This window comes from Emydura macquarii, unplaced genomic scaffold (genome assembly GCF_026122565.2).
Source record: "Emydura macquarii macquarii isolate MOO-44397 ecotype Brisbane River unplaced genomic scaffold, CSIRO-AGI_Emac_v2 contig_2699, whole genome shotgun sequence".
Classification (NCBI taxonomy): domain Eukaryota; kingdom Metazoa; phylum Chordata; order Testudines; family Chelidae; genus Emydura; species Emydura macquarii.
This window is the reverse complement of record NW_027132836.1, coordinates 2,390,697-2,409,328: the sequence shown is the minus strand read 5'-3', so window position 1 is coordinate 2,409,328 and position 18,632 is coordinate 2,390,697. Positions and strand designations below refer to the sequence as shown.

General features: G+C 69.3%; 1 protein-coding gene across 3 annotated transcripts in view; it reads left to right on the top strand.

The window, feature by feature from the left end:
• Positions 1–18,632, top strand: part of ABR (ABR activator of RhoGEF and GTPase) — a 70,817-nt gene that overhangs the window by 35,433 nt on the left and 16,752 nt on the right. For all 3 annotated transcript variants that reach the window (XM_067565871.1, XM_067565872.1, XM_067565874.1), the window contains 14 exons: positions 1,178–1,282; positions 2,568–2,753; positions 4,036–4,143; positions 5,610–5,670; positions 8,756–8,808; positions 9,325–9,465; positions 9,686–9,807; positions 10,071–10,236; positions 10,455–10,577; positions 10,939–11,014; positions 11,244–11,348; positions 12,831–12,905; positions 13,161–13,258; positions 13,549–13,680. In XM_067565871.1, coding sequence (XP_067421972.1) covers positions 1,178–1,282; positions 2,568–2,753; positions 4,036–4,143; positions 5,610–5,670; positions 8,756–8,808; positions 9,325–9,465; positions 9,686–9,807; positions 10,071–10,236; positions 10,455–10,577; positions 10,939–11,014; positions 11,244–11,348; positions 12,831–12,905; positions 13,161–13,258; positions 13,549–13,680 — 1,551 coding nt within the window. The remainder of the gene's footprint in view (positions 1–1,177; positions 1,283–2,567; positions 2,754–4,035; positions 4,144–5,609; positions 5,671–8,755; positions 8,809–9,324; positions 9,466–9,685; positions 9,808–10,070; positions 10,237–10,454; positions 10,578–10,938; positions 11,015–11,243; positions 11,349–12,830; positions 12,906–13,160; positions 13,259–13,548; positions 13,681–18,632) is intronic.

Sequence of the window (18,632 nt, the reverse complement as noted above, 5' to 3'; positions counted from 1 at the left end):
GGCCGAAGGATGCCAGGCAGCGGGGGAGGGGTATCTGGCTACCCGCGGTCGGGCTCACAGCTCCCCCTTACAGAGCCAGCGAGCTGCCCTCCATGGCCGGGGAGGCGCTGTCAGGAACCGGGGGGGCCCTGGGCCTGTGCCTAACCAGGCCCCTCTGAGGCAGGCCAGCACTTCCTGCCCGTGGCTTCCAGCGGGGCCGGCCCGGGCTGGGCTGGGCATGCAGTTCTCCCCCCAGAGCTCGCCAGGGGCCATGCCAGGCCCCGCCCTGCTCAGGGTCTTTGGGTGGGGGGGCCCGCTGCCGGCAGGGGGGTGGCAGCCAAGGTAGGTCAGCCTGGGTGGGGGTGAGGCAGCAGGAGCTGGGGCGGGGCGGGTCCCGTCTGGGAGCACCCCGAAGGCTGCGCTGGGAGAGACCCCTGCCCTAGCTCACACTGGAAACTGCTGAGCCCCTGGGAAACGATTCGCCCAGCCCGGCTCCACGGGGCGAGGACCCACGGCTGTGGGGCTGGTGCTACCACCATGGCTGCATGGGGGCCTGGGGCCTGCCCCCCTGGAGCCCGTGGGGGGTGTGCTGCTCCGGCTCAGCGCCCCTGGGGGAGCCACGTGTTGGCTGAGGAGGCTGTGAGAGCCGGGGGGGGGGCTGCCGCAGGGACCCTGGCGGGTGCTGTCGGACCCCTCCCGCGCCCCCTCCCAGCGCCCTTTGGCCCCTGCGGAGCCTGGCTTGCCGCTGCTGCCCCCAGGGCCCCTCAGCCTGCGCCCTGCCCTGCGCTGGTACGTGGCCCGGGCAGGCGGGGCCCTGCGAGCGGCTGGCAGCTGGCCAGGCAGGCACTCCCATCTGGCTGCCGTGGCTCCCTCGCCCCGTGGGCCGGCCCGTGTCACACAGCACAAGCCCCGCCACCGCCGGAGCTGGGACCTGCCAACCGGGGAGGAGGGAGGGCAGCGAAGCCGGGCCTTCCTGCCCCGCTCAAGGCTGCGCCGCTCCCCTGGCACCGTGCTCTGCCGTGCGCCCCCCGGGCTGCCCCAGCCTCCCTTGGGTGGTCTCCCTCCTCCCCCGGGCAGGGGGGGAGAAGGTGACCCTGCAGCCTGCCTGCCCTGGGGGGGCCCGGTCCTGGGAGAGGGGTCCAGGGGACACCCCGGCATGGTGCGGCGAGACGCTGAGGCGCCCCTTGTTGTCCCGCAGGGCGAGCGGGATGCCGGGAAGGGGCTGGAGATGCGGAAGTTGGTGCTTTCGGGCTTCCTGGCCAGCGAGGAGATCTACATCAACCAGCTGGAGGCGCTGCTGCTGGTGAGTCCGCCCTGGCGGAGGGGGGGCATGTGGGAGGGGGCTAATCCCCAGCACCCAGCCTGTGCTCCGGGCACGGGGCCATGCCCTCCTGGGGTCTCTCTGCCACCCCCCTCAAGCCGTGCAGAGCTGGGCTCCACTTTTCTCCCCGCAGCATCCAGGTCTGCAGGCGGGAGACCAGGCTGGGGGGCTACAGGACAATGGGTCTCGGCCCAAAACTCCCTTTGGAGCAGTGAGCGCTGGGGGGGTGAGTCTCTGACATTGGCCCCCGGCCAATGGGAACCGGCTCGGGCGGCCTGGCCCCCCGTGGGCCACAGAGTGGGGAGCAGCTGAGGGTGATGCTGCCTCCGCGGGGGAACAGGGAGCCTGAGTCAAAGCCGCAGCATGAGGTGGGAAAGGAAGCGTCCCTCCGAAGCTGGGTGCACGTCTGTCTGTCTGTCCCCCTCCTGGGTGCTAGGGTCAGAGCTTTAATGCAGCCCTGCCGGCCCGTGCCCGGGGCCTGGAGCCCTGCGCTGGGGCCCGCGTTGTGCAATGCGCGTGGCTGGCGGGGTCACACCTTCCACTCCCGGCAGAAAGGGGAAGTCTGCACAGACACGAAAGCTGCTGTCTGCAGTCCTTGCTCAGCATGTCGCCGGGGGTGGGAGCCGGAGCCTCCTCTTCCTGCTGCCAGCCGGGTCCGCCCCGCCCGCCGCCCGCCCACGGTAGAAAGGGGCTCTGCACATCTGGGAGAGGAGGGGTGGCTGAATCCTGACCCGCAGCCCCCCCTCGCTAATCCAGCCCTGGGCTCCACCCCCTAGCTCTGCCAGCACCCCATAATCCTGGCCCCCCAGCTCTGCTGGCGCCCCTCAATCCCAACCTCCTGCCCCCCAGCTCTGCCAGTGCCCCTCAATCCCAGCTCCCTCCCCACCCTGCTGTCCCAGCCCTGCTCCCCCCCAGCTCTGCTGGTGTTCCTCAATCCCCACCTGCAGCCCTCCCGCCTGTTCCAGCCCTGGGACTGCCCTGCTCCGAGATGGCCCGTTGCGTGGTGGTTCCCCACCTCCAGGCGACCTGGGGCTTGGCCCTGGCGAACTCTCCTCCGCCAGCTTGGCCCAGCCCTGCAGGCAGGTGCCAGACGGAAAGAGGCGCCTCGATCCACGCCTGATTTCCCACTGGCCGAGGTGGTAGGGCCCAGAAGGGGGGCGACGTGCAGCGGGAGTGGTTCCCCTGGGCAGCCCCTGTGGGGTTGACCCTCGAGCTCCGTTCTGTGATGTGCTCTGGCTCTAACGCTGGCTTCCCCTGCTCGCCGCAGCCCATGAAACCGCTGAAGGCCACAGCCACCACCTCGCAGCCCGTCCTCACCATCCAGCAGATCGAGACCATCTTCTACAAGATCCAGGACATCTACGAGATCCACAAGGAGTTCTACGACAGCCTGTGCCCAAAGGTGCAGCAGTGGGACAGCCAGGTCACCCTGGGGCACCTCTTCCAGAAGCTGGTACGCTCCGCTCGCCGGCGGCGCGGCTGGGAGCCGGTGGGTCGTCCCCGGCGGGGAGGGGGAGAGAGGCAGGAGGCAGGGCTGGTCTTGTGGCCCATCGCCCCACTTCCTAAGGGAGCGGCTTCAGAGACACTGCCCCAGAGAAGGGAAGGGATGAGCTGAAGGCAGATGGGTGCAGGGAGAGAACTGCAGCGAGCCACGGCAGGTCTTCCCGGGCGCGAGGTGGGGCTGCGTGGAACTGGCAGAGCTCCGTGCTGCGGGGGGCAGCCCCAGCCAGAGGGGCAGGGGCTTGCATGTGGGGAGGGAGGGATGTCAGCAGAGGGGGCAGTGAATGTGTGGGGCTGTGGGCTGGGATTCAGTCACCCGCCCCACTAAGACATGCCGCCTCCCTGCTTCGCCACGTGTGGGGCTCTCGCTGCCCGGAGCGGAGCGTGGCGTTATAGGGCAGGTGGGGGCGTTTCCCTCTTCCAAACCAGGCTCTCAGCAGACTCAGTCACGCTGGCCTCATGCATCCCGCCTTGCTCCCTGCCGGCAGGGGCTGGACGCCGGTCTCTCTCTCTGCTTACCGGGAGCTGAGCTCGCTCTCCAGGAGCCAGGGCCCAGGGAGCCCCCGGCTTGGCTGGGGCTAGCTAGCTGGAGTGGCTGAGCCCGGCGGAGGACTCTGGGAAATCAGCCGTGGTGGCTCCGGGGCTGATTGGCTCCGGGTTTAGCACATTCGCATCTCTCCCGTTTGCTCTGTAGCGCACGCAGCAGCGAGCACCTGCTCTCAGGTGAGCGGGGCCGGCTGGTGTGCCAGGCGCACGGCCCCTCTCCCAGCCCTGCCCCACCAGCGCCCGCCCCAGGCCTCAGCCCCTGCTCCAGCAATCAGCTCCGGCCCAGCACCTTCTCCCGGGTCCCTGTTGGTGGGAGAGTGTCTCCTTCAGCTCCTCTGGCCCCCGGGAATCAGTGACGACCCCCTCCCCCCATAGCAGCCAGGCGAGGGCTGCACCAAGCCAAGCCGCCGTGGGTCAGCGCGCCAGACTGCAGCGCCGGCAGGTGGCAGGCACCTCCGCCACCCCCGGGCCGTTGCTGGGGCAGACACAGACTGGGAGGGAGCGCCCCCAGCTGCGCGCCCCTTCCTGCCCCGGGGAGAGGCCTCCTGCCCGGTGTCAGCCATTGCGGCCTGCCCGGGTTGCTATGGAAACAGTTGACGCCAAAGTTCAGAGGGGACCGGCCCCGTGGAGGTGGGCGGCGCGTTCTGCCAGGTGCTGTGGTAACCCCTCTCCCTTCCGCTCGCCGCCAGGCCAGCCAGCTCGGCGTGTACAAAGCCTTCGTGGACAACTACAAGATCGCGCTGGAGACGGCGGAGAAATGCAGCCAGAACAACAACCAGTTCCAGAAGATCTCGGAGGTGAGCGGGGCTGGCGTCCGGCCACGCGCCCCCCTCCGCCGCTCGGGCTGGAGGCAGGAGAGGGCGTGTGGGGCTCGCTGGGGCCCAGTGGATCTCGGGGCAGGATCCAGGCTGTTCAGCCCACGGTGCTGGCTGGCGTTGGGGGCAGCAGGGGCCCGGGAGTGCGGCTCTGGCCGCTGCATGGGGCTCAGCGCTGTGGTCAGGGCGGGCTCCCTCCACCGCTGGGCCGGCCGGGCGTTCTCAGCACCGGCTAGGGACGCCAGCGCTCTGAAAGGAGCCGTGGGGGGGACGAGCCCTCGTCTGGGTCTGGGCTGGCTCCTCGGGACTGAGCTGGCCTGCACACGGTTCTGGGGCCGCCTGCTGCCCTCCGGGGATGGAGACACACCCCTCCGCCCTTGCCCCTGGGGGCCTGCGTACCCGTGGGCCCAGTGTCTGGCCCAGCACGGGTGCCCTCCGGCTGGTGCTGGGGGCGGAGAGGTGGGAGGTCAATGCCCTGAGCCGGCCTGGCAGCCGCCTTTCCCATCGCCTGGCTTCAACGAGACGTGTCTCACCCCCAGCCCGGGAGGGGCCGTCCATCGCAGCTGCTCTAGGAGGTGCCTTGACGGCTGATCCTGCCGGAGGAGCGCCCGTGTGCAGCTGCCCGGGTGTCTGCAGAGGGCGCTCTCCCTGCCCAGGGGATGCAGAGGTGCTGGGTTCTGCAGAGCGGGGCCCCCTGCGCCCCACGCCAGGCTCCGTCGTGTGGGCTCCGTGCCCGTTCCCCGGCGGCTCCGATGCCGGCTGCAGCTTGCTGGCGGCTGTGGTGTCCTCTGGCTGCCACGTGCGAATGGCAGACCCTGGCGCTCCACCCGGAGGAGCCGAGCGCTGTCCCTGCCTTCCGAGACCGGCTCCCGTGTGCACAGAGGCCGGGCAGGGCGTGAGGTGTTCCCTGCTGCGTCAGGCCGTGGCAGCTAGGCTCCGGCTCCAGCGCCGTTACCCTGAGGGCCCAGTACCGGTGTGGACGCAGATTTGAACCCCGAACTCCTGTGTTGGGGGGAGCAGCCTGCTGCAGTGCATTCTGGGGGAGCTGGGTCAGGCACCTTTCCACGTGTGCGCTGGCACTCGCCATCCCAGCCTCGTGTGCCTGCGAGGAGCTGCCTGCCCCACGCTCGGAGGTGGGGGCGTTGTGGGGACCCCATGCAGGGTGCGGAGCAGCCCTGCTCCCTCCCCCCACCCCCGGGGAGAATGAGCCCCTCCGCCTTGGCCTTCCCTGGAGCTGCTGCGGCACTTGGGGGCCCGGCTGACCTGGGCCAGCCCGGGGGGGAGCTGGGCTCTGCCCTAGCACCCAGCAGCCAGGGTGGGAGTGAGAGACGCCTTTTGGGCACCCCGTGAATCCGAGGGGAGGCAGCTGGAAGGGGCAGCGACCCCGGCCTCTCTGGGGTACGTGCCCGGCTCGTGCAGATCCGCTCACCGGCTCTCTCCTTCTGCAGGAGCTGAAAGTGAAGGGCCCCAAGGATTCGAAGGAAAGCCACAGCTCGGTCACCATGGAAGGTACCGCCTGCACGCGCCGCTGGGGAGGGGGGGTCCCAGGCTTTGTCTCTCCCCGGCCCCGAGCGCATGCATTATTGATCAGCCCGGTGCGTGTGAGCCGAGAGCCCTTTGTGTGCCCGCACGCCGCGCCGGAGAGGGGAGAGGCGCCTCGTTAGGATGCTCGTGACGTCTGGCCGCCCCCCGCCCCCTTTCCCGCCCCCCGCTCGCTGTGTGTAGCGCTTCGCTGGGGTGCCGAAGCCGGGCTGAGCTGCCGAGGGGGAGGCAGGGAGCCGGCCACCATGGCCGTGCGGAGACGGGGCTGCCATGGAAATCCTCCTCGTCGTCCGGCTCTGCTGTAACTGCACCTACGGTGAGTCGGGGCGCGGGGCAGGGCCGTGGCGTCCCTCCCCCCCGCGGGAGGGCGGCTCGGCTGGGTCGTTCTCGAGGCTTTCGGCCGCCCCCTGGAGTGGGGCTGCCAGGCCGGGGGGTCGGTGCTGGGGGGATTCCTCCCCCAGTGCCCAAGGGCGGCCCCCTCCTCTGGCGCCGTGCTCGGCAGCCTGAAGTTGACGGTTTCTTTGTTCCGGGCGACAAAGGGCCGTGGTGGGTTGTGCTCCGGCAAGACACATGCAGCCGCGTTCCCACCTCCCCGAGCGGCAGCTGCCGCGGGCGGGGAGGGGCGGGGAGGGGAGGGGAGGGGAAGATGGGGGTGTAGGGGAGTGCCCCTCCGTCAGGCGTGTGAGCCCAAGGGGCAGGCAGGTGCAGGGGCGGGGCGCAGGTCGCGGGTCTCTGCCAGGTGTTGGTTCTTGGGCAGGTCCCATTGTCTTGGCTCGGGCTGTCCCAGCAACGTCTGCCCTTTGTGTGGGGCTGGTGCCTGGCGTGAGCGTCTAGCGGGGGCAGCGGGGGGGTGCTGGCTCCGGGAAGCTTGGTACCTAGGCCGCTCCCTCCCCCCCCTGCCCCGCCCCAGAGCCTGCTGCTGGTGTGGATGTGGCTTGTGCCGGGTCTGGTGCTCTTCTGTGGGGCGGTGGACACGCCCTGCCCTTCCCTCTCCCCAATCTCCTGCCATGGAGGGGCGGGAGCCCTGGGGCGCAGGGATGGTGGGCGGTTCCCTTGTTGCTGCTGGGCCGGGAGGGGAGGGGCTGCACCTGTCGGGGCGTTAACAGGCCAGCGCTGGGCTCGGCGTGTCGAGAATCCAGGGGAGACGGAGCCGCTGGCCTCCGGGCCCGTGGCTTCCCCCCAGCTGGTGGGCACCATGTGGGGGAGACCTCTCGGGGGGGGGGGGGGGTGTGTGTGTGTGTGTGTGTGTGTGTGTGACACCTCCTGTCCCTCCACTCTCCGGCTGCCTGCCGTTGGAGAGGTGAGATGCAGCTGCCTTTGAGGGCTGGGGTGGGCAGAGCCGGCACCTCCTTGCACCTTCCCCTGCAGAGCCGGCGTGTGCCCGGCATGGGGTCCTGGGGCCGGGTCCCTGACCAGCGCTAGACACGCGGGCCAGGAACCTGAGCCTGGCGCCTCGGGGAGGGGAGCAGATTTCCTGCTCTTCGTCCAGCAAAGCGTGTTCTCCCCGCGCCCTTCCGCTCTGGGGCAGTGGTGTGACCGGGCGGGAGAACGCAGCGGCGTCTGCCCGCTGGTGTAAACAGGGTGGCGAGTCTCTTGCAGCCCTGTGCTGGGAACGGGGGCGATCCGTGGGCGTGCGTCCCTCAGCCGAAGCGTGACAGGCACTGGGATTTGGAGCCCTCAAGGGAGTGACATGGGGCGGGGCGGGGAAAATCAGGCTCCCGGTTCTGAACTGGCTCAAGCGACACGTCTCCAGTTAAAGGGGTGCAGGGGCAGCTCCCCGCCGCCCCCTTATCGGTCAGGTCCAGTCTGAATCTTTCCAGAGCTCAGAGGTGCTGTGGCCGCCTGACCAGTCCCCATGTCACAAGCCTCATCCTGGCCCACGGGCTAAGCAGCACGTGCAGCTCTGCTCTGCTCTGCTCCCACGGGCCAGCCCGGAGCTTGGAGCCGTGGGACCTTGTCAGTTCCCCTCTGGTTTCGGCGCCCTCACGATGAGCGGGTGAACGGCATGCCACTGAGGCAGGCTGGCGGGGCAGCCCCGGGGCTGGAGCGGTGCCCAAATGGACTTGGGACTCCTGAAGGGGCCTGGATTTGGGGCCGATGGCATCCATCTGTGGCAGCTCTTGCTGGCCAGTTTCTGCAGTTGCAGTGAGAACAGGGTTGGTTTTTTTTAAGAAAAGGCAGAGGTTCCCCTGGCCACGCTGCAGCCAGTCCCCAAGTCCGAGTCCTGTGCTCCGGCTGGCTGGCGTGACGCCGGCGGTGAGGGGATGGTGCTGGTAAAAGCCCCAGTGTGGAGTGGTGTGGTTTGACCGGGAGAAGGTCTGTGTGTGGACACGGCCCGAGAGTGAAGCTGCCTGAGAAAGGGGAAACGGACAAGGCTGTGCCCCTGGCCAAGGGGGGAGAGGGGACCGGGAAGGTGCAGAAAGCAGGCTGGCCGTGCGCAGCGTCCAGGCCCCCGTTCCCTGGCAATACGGCGAAGCCAGCGACAGGCTGCGCTGACGGGGTAGCCTCCCCGTGGACTGGCTGCAATCCGCCAGCCAAAGCAGTCCCTGGGCGCTAACGCTCGTTGGCGTGACAGGGCAGGGGCTGCTGAGGGGCGCTGGCCGAGCAGCGGCTGGGAAGCTCGTGGCCCGGGTCTGCGCTCCGGCTGATTCCTGCCACTTTCCCAGCCTCTGGCACCCGCTGTTCCTGCCCAGCTGGGAAATCCCTAGCACAGAGCGCCACCCAGCCCCGAGGGCCGCCCGGGCTGTCTAGACTGGCACGGCGGGTGGCTTGGCCCAGCTCTCTGGGCTGAGCGCCGGCGCCCGATCCCCTGCCTGGATGCCCACCTGTGCAGCGGCCAGCGGGTCGTTCTGCGCGGATACACGCGTGGCCGTCGGAGCCAGTGCCCGGCTGGCTGCCCGCTGGGGGGGAGCCGGAGGCTGCAGCAGAGCTTGGAGCTGCTGATGTGGGGACCCCCTGTGTGGCTGTGGGGGGAGCCACTTCACTCTGCTGTCCAGCAAGGGGCTGGGGCCGAAAGGCGCCTTTCTGATGGCGGATGCCTCTCCTCCCACAGCGCTGTTGTACAAGCCCATCGACCGTGTGACGCGGAGCACCCTGGTACTGCACGTGAGTATGGCTCCGGCTCTCCCCGGGGGGGCGGGGGGGGGAGATTGGCAAGGACCCCCGCCCGCACGCGGCGGCACCCAGCAGGGGAGCGCACCCCAGGGCCCCTCTCGGCGCTGCCCGAGCTCTGACTGTGCCCGCGTCCTGCTTCCTCCGTGGCCTTCGTCTGCCTGACGCAGGATGTGCCCAGGCCTGCGGGGTCCTGCCCGCTGTTCTCCCTGCTGGGGATGCTAACGGGGCGGCGGGGCGCTGGCCAGGAATCCACCTGCTCTGACCTGCGGATGGCTGGCGGCCCTCGGACCCCAACAGGGCCAGTCCTGCGGGGGAAGGAGGAGGAAGCTGGGGTGGATTTCACCCCCCGTGGGCCCGCAAGCTCCTAATGCCCGTGGCTCGGAGTAGAGCTCTGCTGGTGGCCCAGCGCTCCGCTCGCAGCTAGCCCGCTGCCGTCTCTCTGCCCCTGCCATGGGGGGCTCGCTAGCTCTGGCCTGGCAGGCTCAGCCCGTGGCCCCTCCGTTCCAGGACCTGCTCAAGCACACCCCAGCCGACCACCCCGACTACCCGCTGCTGCAGGACGCCCTCCGGATCTCCCAGAACTTCCTGTCCAGCATCAATGAGGACATCGACCCGCGGAGGACGGCAGTCACCACTCCCAAGGGGGAGGTGAGGCAGGGCTGCCCAGGGTGGGCGGGGGGGGACTGGCGCAGGACCCCAGGGAGGAGCCGGAGAGGTGCTGCCCCCCTGGGGCCTGCTAACTTGTCAGCAGCGCGCTGGGGGCAGGGCTGGCAGCTCGGTGCCCCTGTGTGCCGTCTGGCCTGCGTGCGGGACGAGGGGCCCGGTGGGCCGTGGCCCCCTCCTCACCGCTGGCCCTGCTGTCTCCCAGACACGGCAGCTGGTGAAGGACGGCTTCCTGGTGGAGCTGTCGGAGGGCTCGCGGAAGCTGCGCCACGTCTTCCTCTTCACCGACGTCCTCCTCTGCGCCAAGCTGAAGAAGTCGGCCGTGGGGTAAGGCGGGCGCCGTCCTGGGCCGGGGGGCAGCACCCCTGAGTGCCAGGGCAGATTGCTGCAGCCACGTGCTCTGCTGCTAGGATGGGCCCCAGGGCTAGTGTGCTGGGAGGCGGGGAGGGGCGGCTGACACATGCCCAGCGTGCCGGGCTGGCGCCGGGGGAGGCGATGCCGTGGCTGTGGGGGGCAGAGGCCTGCAATCTGCCGGGAGCGGCTCCAGGCCCAGCTGCGGTGGTGGGCTCAGCCCGGGTGTGTCTCGGCAGGAAACACCAGCAGTATGACTGCAAGTGGTACGTGCCGCTGGCCGACCTGGTGTTCCCGGCCCCGGAGGAGTCGGAGCCCTGCCCGCAGGTGCACGCCATCCCGGACCACGAGCTGGAGGACATGAAGATGAAGATCTCTGTCATCAAGAGCGAGGTGCAGAAGGAGGTGAGCTGGGGAGGCTGGGCTCGCTGGTGTGCTGTGCGCGGGGGGTGGTGCCCTCCCTCTGCTTAGGGGGGGGAGCGTCTGTGCCCCCGGCAGTGCCCCGTCTCTTCCCCTGGCTGCGCTGGGGATTGTGAATCCCACGGCCGTTCTCCCCACGTGCCGCCGCGGGCGGTTCAGCGCGAGACCCGCCAGCTCCCACGTCTCGTGCTCTCCCCACACAGAAGGCCAGCAAGGGGCAGAGCCGAGCCATCGAGCGGCTGAAGAAGAAGATGTTTGAGAACGAGTTCTGGCTGCTCCTCAACTCGCCCTCCATCCCCTTCCGCATCCACAACCGTAACGGGAAGGTAGGGGCCGGCGGCGGGGCTGGGGCTGGGCGCCGGTGGGCAGGGAGGGCACAGAGCTGGCCTGGCTGGCCACTGGGGGATGTGCCGCTTTGTGCCCCAGCAGGCCAGGCCCAGCTCCTCTGCCCTGCAGACTGCTGGCCTGGCGGGGTGGGATCTCCGTGCGGGGCCATGCTTGAGCAGGGCGATACGCGGTGACCGCGCCGGGTGCCCCTCCGGCTGGCGAGCCACTCCGAGCGGGCTGGGATCTCTCCCGGCCAGGGCCCTGCCCGGGGATGCCCTGTGCCGCTGGCCCGTGGGGCCGTGGTATGCTCAGTCGGTCCCAGCCCACGCGGCTGCCCTGACGCTGTCCCGTCCCTTTCAGAGCTACCTGTTCCTGCTCTCCTCGGACTATGAGAGGTCGGAGTGGAGGGAGGCCATCCAGAAGCTGCAGAAGAAGGGTGAGGCCCTGCGCTGCCAGCGGCCCTGCGGGAGGAGCCATCCCCTCCTCCCCAGACACTGGGGGCTCCCCGGGAGCGTCCTTGGGGCGGGTGCTCCCTGCTGCGAAGCTGTTCCGGCCTGTAGCGGGCTGGCTGAAGCAGCCTGGGGCCCCGCTCTGCCCACCGGCCTTTCCGGGCCGCGGGGAACCCTGGCCATGGCTGCTGACTGCCTGCCCTGTGCCCCCCACAGACCTCCAGGCCTTCGTGCTGAGCTCGGTGGAGCTGCAGGTGCTCACGGGGTCCTGCTTCAAGCTGCGCACCGTCCACAACATCCCCGTCACCAGCAACAAGGATGGTGAGTGCCTCCCGCCGGGCCCCGCTGCAGGCTACCCCGCCGCAGGGCCGGCTCTGCTTCCCAGCTCCCACGCACCGCCCAGCGAGGCGGGCTGAGAGCCGGGTGCGCAGCGTGCTGGGGCGACGCCGTAAGTTCCCTTCGGGGGAGGAGGGGGGCGTGCCGTGGCCAGCCTTTGGGGCCCGTGCTCTGCTCCCCCCCCCCACTCCCCTGGGCTCCTGCTGCCATCCACTCAGCTCCACACCCAGATCTGCCAGGTGCAGCCGGCTGGAGGTGGGGGATAAGTGCAGCGTCCTGGCTAACAGCCCCTCTCCCTGCGAGCACCCGCGCCAGCCCAGCCCAGCCATGCTGGAGGCAGGACTCCTGGCTCCTGCCAGGCCTCGGGCTGTGTCAAGCACTCAGGCCTCTGCCAGGGCCGCAGCTTTCGCCCTGGGGGTGTCCGGCCCCCTGGCCTGGGCCGATTGCTGAGCTGCCAGCTCTGGGGGGTGCTGAGCTCTGAGAGCAGAGTGCCTGGCCTGGCCTGGGGTGGCCTCGCTGGGGAGGGGCGCTAACCTGAGGGGAAGGCCCTGCCTGCTGGGGTCTCTTCGCCACCGGGCTGGCAAGGAGACCTCCCGCTCCCCAGCTGGCAGCTGGCTTGTCTTGCACGCCGGCTCGGAGATGCCTGGCGGCAGCGTGCACCCCTCCCCCACCCATCACGGGGCTCAGGAATCACATTGGCTGCTCTGTGGGGCCATCGCTGCCCCCCACTCGGACACCCCTTCATGGGGACCACGGAGCTGCCCCTCACGGGTCACTGCTGGGCACCGTGAGCCCCTTCTCCCCGGTCTCCCACCCCACATGAGAGGCCTCTGCTCCCACGGCAGCGGGGTGAAGTTGGATCTCGGGGCCTGTGGCAGAGATCTGGGCCCGGCCGGCTGTCCGGCTCTTACCTGCCCAGCTCTGCTGTTCAGGTGTAACTGGTGATGCTGGGAAGCCAGTTCCAGAGGTGCCAGCGACTGACCCCTGGGCATGCCGGCTGGGACAGGTATGCTGAGCAGCCCCTGGCCACTGCCCCGGCAGGACCCTGCCCCGGCCTGCCCAGGGTGCTAATGGCAGGACAGACGGAGACCGGGGTAGCTGTCGGGGATCTGGGCAGGGGGCGGGCACGGAGGGGCTGGCAGTAGTTTGCCTTGGCGCGTGGTGCGGCTCTGTGCTGGCGTCGGGCTGCCACGCGACTCACCGCGCCAGCGTGGACTCAGCGGAGGCTGGCACGTCGGGCGCTCGCTGTTTGCCCTGGCAGCGAGTCCCTGTCGTGCCGGCGGAGCGTGAGCAGGCGCCCTGCAAGCTCCCGTCCCCACCTCGCTCCTGACCGGCAGCCCCTGAGCCGCGGGGCTGGGGAGGTGGGGGAAGGCTGGGCTGAGGCCCCCTGGTGCCCGGCTGGCCAGTGGTGGCATGGATTGCGGGCCGGCCAGCCGTAACGTAGCCCTGTGCTCCTCTCTGCCGCAGATGATGAATCCCCAGGACTCTACGGCTTCCTGCACGTGATCGTCCACTCCGCCAAGGGATTCAAACAGTCTGCCAGTGAGTGCCGGCCTCGCCAGCGCCGGGCTGGGCTGGGCCGAGGGGCAGAGACCCTGGCATCGGAGCCCTGCCGCACCCGCCCCGGGGAGTCCAGAGGGGGCTGGGCCCTGCCCTGCTCACTCTCGTATCGCCATCTTGCCCCACAGCCTGGAGGTGCCCAGCCTGGCTGGGCAAGGACTGCGGGCTTTGCCCAGGGCCCCCGGGTGTGGGGGTGGATCCCTAGAGCCCCCCTCCTGACTTGTCTCCTCTCCCCAGATCTCTACTGCACGCTGGAAGTGGACTCATTCGGATACTTTGTCAGCAAAGCCAAGACCAGGGTTTTCCGGGACACGACAGAGCCCCAGTGGAACGAGGTGAGTGAGCTGCTAGGGGACGCGGCCCTCGTCCTGGGCTGCCACCCCCAGCTCTGCCAGTGCCCCTCAGTCCCCCCTGTAGCCCCCCCGCTATTTGAGTCCCAGGGCCCCCCCCAGCTCTGCTGACACCCCAGGGGACAGGTGATGCAGAACGAGGCCGAAGCGCCGTGCGTGCGGGGGCCCAGAGCTGGTCCCTGCTGTCCCTGGGAGCTGGCCCCCCATGGGCGGGTCCCAGGGCTGCTCGGGGGCTGCCTGCTGTGGGCTCAGCCGCCGTCCCGCTCTCGCTGCAGGAGTTCGAGATCGAGCTGGAGGGCTCGCAGTCGCTGCGCATCCTGTGCTACGAGAAGTGCTACGACAAGACCAAGCTCAACAAGGACAACAACGAGATCGTGGATAAGATCATGGGCAAGGGGCAGATCCAGGTACGGCTGCGGGGACGGCGGGGGGGCTTCGACCCAGCCCCAGGGCTGCCGGAGGGTCTTTGCATCCCTCTGGTGTGGGGCTGGGCAGAGCCAGTCCCTTCCCACCCGAGCGGGGACATCCGGCGGGCGGGTTTGGTTTTCCGGCTCCGACGCCACCTGCGCTCGCTGGCTGCCCGTCCGTGCACCTTGGGGAGCCTGGACAGGGTGCGAGGGTCTCTCCCTGGAGACCAGGGGCTTCGGCGACTCCTGAGATCCGCAGGGGTCCGGCGCGAAGCGGGCCCAGGCCGGTGCGGAGACGGGGCCGGGCGGCCGTGGTGCGTCGGGGCTGTCCTCCGTAGGGACGGCTGTGCTGGGCTCGGAGGGGCCGGGTAGGGGGCTGGAGTGCGCTGGGCTGCTCCCCAGGGGCCTGGCAGCTCCCTGCTGCGGCTTTGTTTGCGTCAGGGACCCTGTCCCACTGGCTGGGGCGGGGGCTGCAGGCTCCATCCCCTCCCCCGTCACCTCTGTGCCTCAGTCTCCCCCTCCCGAGGTGGCGAGGCCGCCCTAACACACAGAGCGCCAGGGCGACTGGGTGCTGGAGGAGGAAGGTTCGTGGCCTCCCGGGGGGGCCTGCCCCAGGCTGCCCTCTCCCACCCCTGCTCCCTTCTCGGCTTGTTTCCCTGGCAGCCGGGGCTGCTGTGGGCAGGCGAAGGGCCCCGATCCAGCCGAGTCTGGCGGTGACACTACCACCCAGCCGCTGGCCAGGCCCTTGTCCACAGACCTCAGCAGGGGCTGGGCACGGGAGCCGAGCTGGGCCCCTCTCCCCCGGGCCTGGCTAAGACCAGGGAGATGGTTGTGGTCCCACCCAGTGCACCCCGTCCGCATGCTCGCTGCCGGTGCGGAGCTCAGCCCTTCCCGCTCCGTTGCTGCTATAGCAACCGGGTTGCCAGGGCAACTGCCAAGTCTCCTCCGGGCTGGGTCAGGAGGATGAGGGGGGGTTTGCTGTGGCCCCAGGGACGTGCCCTGGCTCAGCACGTGGGGGGCAGGGTGCCAGCAGGGGCAGGAAAGGGGGTGGCTGTTCTGGAGTGCAAGGGAGGGTGTTGGTTTCCGCCAGCTGGAGGTGGGGTCCTGGTTACCATGGAGACTGTCTCCCTGCGGGATGCTGCAGCATGCGCTGGGCTCCATGGCGAGGGGTGCGGGGCTGGAGGGCACATTCAGGTACGGGACCCTGGATGTGGGATCAGCGTCCCCGTGGCTGGCTGGAGCCGTGCCCCGTTTTCCTTCGGGTCGTGCCGCGGGGCCCCTCTGGCAGACCAGGGCCTCGGTCAGCGCGCCGGCGGGAGACTGGAGGGCCGGGATGGATGGCAAACAGTGAACAGACCCACCCATCCCCGCCGGGTGAATCCCTCTGTGGCGGTTGGAGGATTTCAGGCGGCTGCTCTGTCGGGCACGGCATGCCACAGCAACAGGTTCCTGGGCTATTGGGCACCCTGGGCAGGGGCATCTCGGCTGGCGGGAGGAGGGTTTGTTCTGAGTGAAGGACTCTGGGCTGGGCAGGGTTCGGGCTTTGGACGTCCTCTTGCAAATGTGGGGCAGATGGGGGCGTGGGGCTGGTGACAGGAAGCGGGACAGTCCACCATGGCTTCCCTGGCCGGGGCCCAGGACACGGTCCAGCCCCTTAGGCTCTGCTGCCAGCCTGTGGGCCCTGCGGGCCTTCGCTCCCAGTCCCGTAGGACGTCAGCAGCCACGGGCTGGTTGGGCCCAGGTTGCTCGTGGGTCGGTCCAGCCAACACCGGCAGCCACAGCTCCTGGGCTGGGCCGCGCCCCCAGGGCTGGGGCAGGGCGGTGGGGTGGGGGCTCAGTCTGCCTGCCTTGGAGCCCAGGAGGGGCAGCTGCCAGGCTCACCCCAGCCCCCCAAGCACAGGTTAAAACCAATCCCTGGCTTGAGGATGCCGGCTCTGGGCACTCACGAGCCAGGAGGGGCTGTGCCCAGCCCCAGCGTGCGCAGGTTCGTGGGCCGGGAGCGCAGGGGCCCTCGTGGGCACTGGTGAGGCCAGGGTGGGGCGAGCTGCCCGGGCAGGGAGCGAAGAGCCGCGTGTGGCTGGCTGGCTGGCTGGAGGCCGGCTCCCTGGCACTTTCTCCCAGGCCCTGGGCAGAGCCTGAACTACGGGTCCAAGGGGTTAAGCCTGGTGCTGTAACTCCCGGCTGCGGGGGGGTTGCCAGGAGCTGTTGTTCCCCCCCCAGCCACCGGCGCTTTCCTAGGGCTCGGCCCCAGCCCCGCGGAGACTGGCTGCTCTGCCTTACGCTGTCCTGGCGCTGGACCCATTGGCCCCGAGCCGGTGCAGCCGTCGGGATGCTGCCAGCTGCAGCTGTGTATCCGCAGGGCGGGGTGGGGCCAGCCTCCCCATGCCATGGGGCCTCAGCTCCACTCTGGAGGGGCACGAGGGGAGTTGGGTCTCCTGGCCCCTCTGCTGAGCCTGGACTGAGACCTGTCAAACTCACTTCACGTGCCGACAGAGGAGCAGCAAGCTGAGGCTCCCGCCCCAGCTGGAGCGGAAAGGCTGCCCTGTCCCGGACTCCTCAGCTGGCCGCTCGGTACCTGGCAGTGCATTCATTCAGAAGCCTGGGCCTTGGCTCCCAGTTCCAGCCCCCTAACGCCGTGGTGCCTGGGGGCTGCCATCCTGACCAGCCCGCCCGCTCGTCCAGCGCTGCTCTGAAGGCCCCGGCTTGCTTAGCCTGTCTGCCTGCTCCATGGGAAAGTGGCTGTGCTGGCCAGCCCCAGGGGAGCTGGGGTGGGGCGATGCTGCCAGGAAGGACGGGGAGGGGAGCCAGAACTCGGTTCAGAGGGAGGGGGCCCTGGGAATACATGAAGGAGTCAGCGGCAGGGACGGGGGGTCCCGGCGGCTGGAGATCAGTGGGGTGAGGGGAACCAGTGGGGCCGTGCAATCGGAAATAGCCTTGTGTCAACCCCATGAGTCACGCTGCCCCCAAGTCAGGGAACACGGGAGCCGCTGTGGGGCCGGGCACAGCAGGAGCCTGGTCTGGAGGAAGAGCGTGGCTGTGTGAATCTTGGGGGTGGAGGCTGGGAGGGCAGGCATGGGCCAGAGGCCCCTGGGCCCTAGAAGCTGAGCCGCCTGTGAGGGCAGGCAGGTGGCCTGTGTGAAGCTGGCTCAGCATCTGTGCTGGTGGGAGCGAGGCTTTCAACCCACATGCTCCAGGGCGTAGGCTGGTCTCCAGCAGGGGTCAGGCAGGAATTCTCCCCCAGGACTGCTACATGCTCAGGGGGCGGGGGCAGTCCCGATCCAGCGCGGGGCTGGGGAGGGAGGGATATCGGTGGCTCCCGTCATGGCTGTTAACAAAGGCCCGGGCTCTCCCGGGCTCACCGAGCAACAGCCTCTGCTGGAATGCTGCTTCCCAGCCCCGCCATCCTGGCTTCCTCCAAGAGCCCAGCTGGCCGGGCAGCTCGCGCAGAGCAGGAGCCCCTGGATGGGCCGTGCCGGCTGCAGCCTGGCAGCGTGTGCTCTCGCCGATCTGCTGCGGGCTGAGCTCAGCTTGCTGCATGCGGCTGGTGGCGCAGGGGAGCCTGGGCGAGTCCTGGGGTGCAGAAGGGTGCCCGGATCTCCCAGCGTCCGGGGGCCGGGCTAGCTGGGCTGTGCTGCTCTCTGGAGGTGATTGGCGGGGCCCTGTGGGAAGGGGGGGTGGCAGAGCTGTTCGCCCACGCTGCGTCCCCTGGTACCTTGGCCCGTGGGCTGCATGGGGGAGATGGGCAGCTCGTGCCCTGAGATCAGGATGGAGAGGGGCGGCTGGTGCCAGCTGGGGAACAGGAGGGGTGACCGGGGCCTGGGGATGCTGCAGCGCTGGAAGGCTAACCACAGCATGCTGCTTCCACGGTCCCGGCTTGCTGAGATCCAGCTGGGCCTCTCCTCTGCTTGGTGTCCGTCTGTTCCAGCCCGTAAAGCTGCCCCTGCTATGCCGGAGGCTCCTTGCTGTGTAGCCCGGCAGAGGCCACCCCCCGCCCTCCACCCGCGCGCTCCTCAGAGCCTCGTCTCGCTGCCCCCTCTCCCCAGGTGTTTGTGGGTTAGCCGGCCTGGCCTCTGTGGAGCGAACTCCGGAGCCGGGAAGCTGCAATGGGAAGCAGATGTCTGCTCTGGGGCCTGGGCCCCCTTCCCGCTCTCCGCTGCCCCGGCGTGTGGCGTCGGGGTTGTAAATCAGGCCAGGAAATGGTTCAATATGCAAATGTAGCGTTTGGGCCTCTTGTCCCTGGGGACGCGCCAGGCCCCGCAAGCAAAATCCATCCGGAATCGATTCCTGCTGTCCCAGACACACTGCCCCCTTAGCACAGGGGGAGGGCAGGTTGGTAAACCCCTCCCCCACGGGGTCTCGATAGGAGAACGCCAGCACTGGGTCAGCCAATGGCCCATCCAGCCCAGCGTCCCGTCTGCCGCGCGTGGCCGGTGCCAGGTGTGTCCAAGGCAATGAACAGAGCAGGGTGATTAGCAAGTGACCCAGCCTCTGTCGTCCAGCCCCAGCTTCTGGCAGTCAGAGGCTAGGGGCACCCAGGGCACGGGGTTGCCTCTTGGCTAATAGCCACGGATGGACCTATCCGCCAGGAGCTGCGCTGGTTCTTTTCTGAACCCAGTTCTGTGTTTGGCCTTCGCCGTGTCCTGGGGCAGGGAGTTCCACAGGCCACCGGCGCTGGGTGAAGCCCTTCCTTAGGTTGGTTCATTTCACTGGGCAGCCCTGCTTCCTGGGGGCCTGGAAGGGGGGAGTGACACTTCTCGGTGTGCTAGCACCACCCCAGCCCTCTGCCGTACCCCCCTTAGCCGTCCCTTGTCTAAGCTGAACAGGCCCCGGCTTGTTACGCTCTCCTCAGGTGGGTGTCGGCCCAGACCCCCCAGCTTTTGTGCCGCCGTCCTCTGTATTTTTTCCAATTCCAACCTGTCTTTGTGGAGCTGGGACGGTGAGCCGGGCGGGCG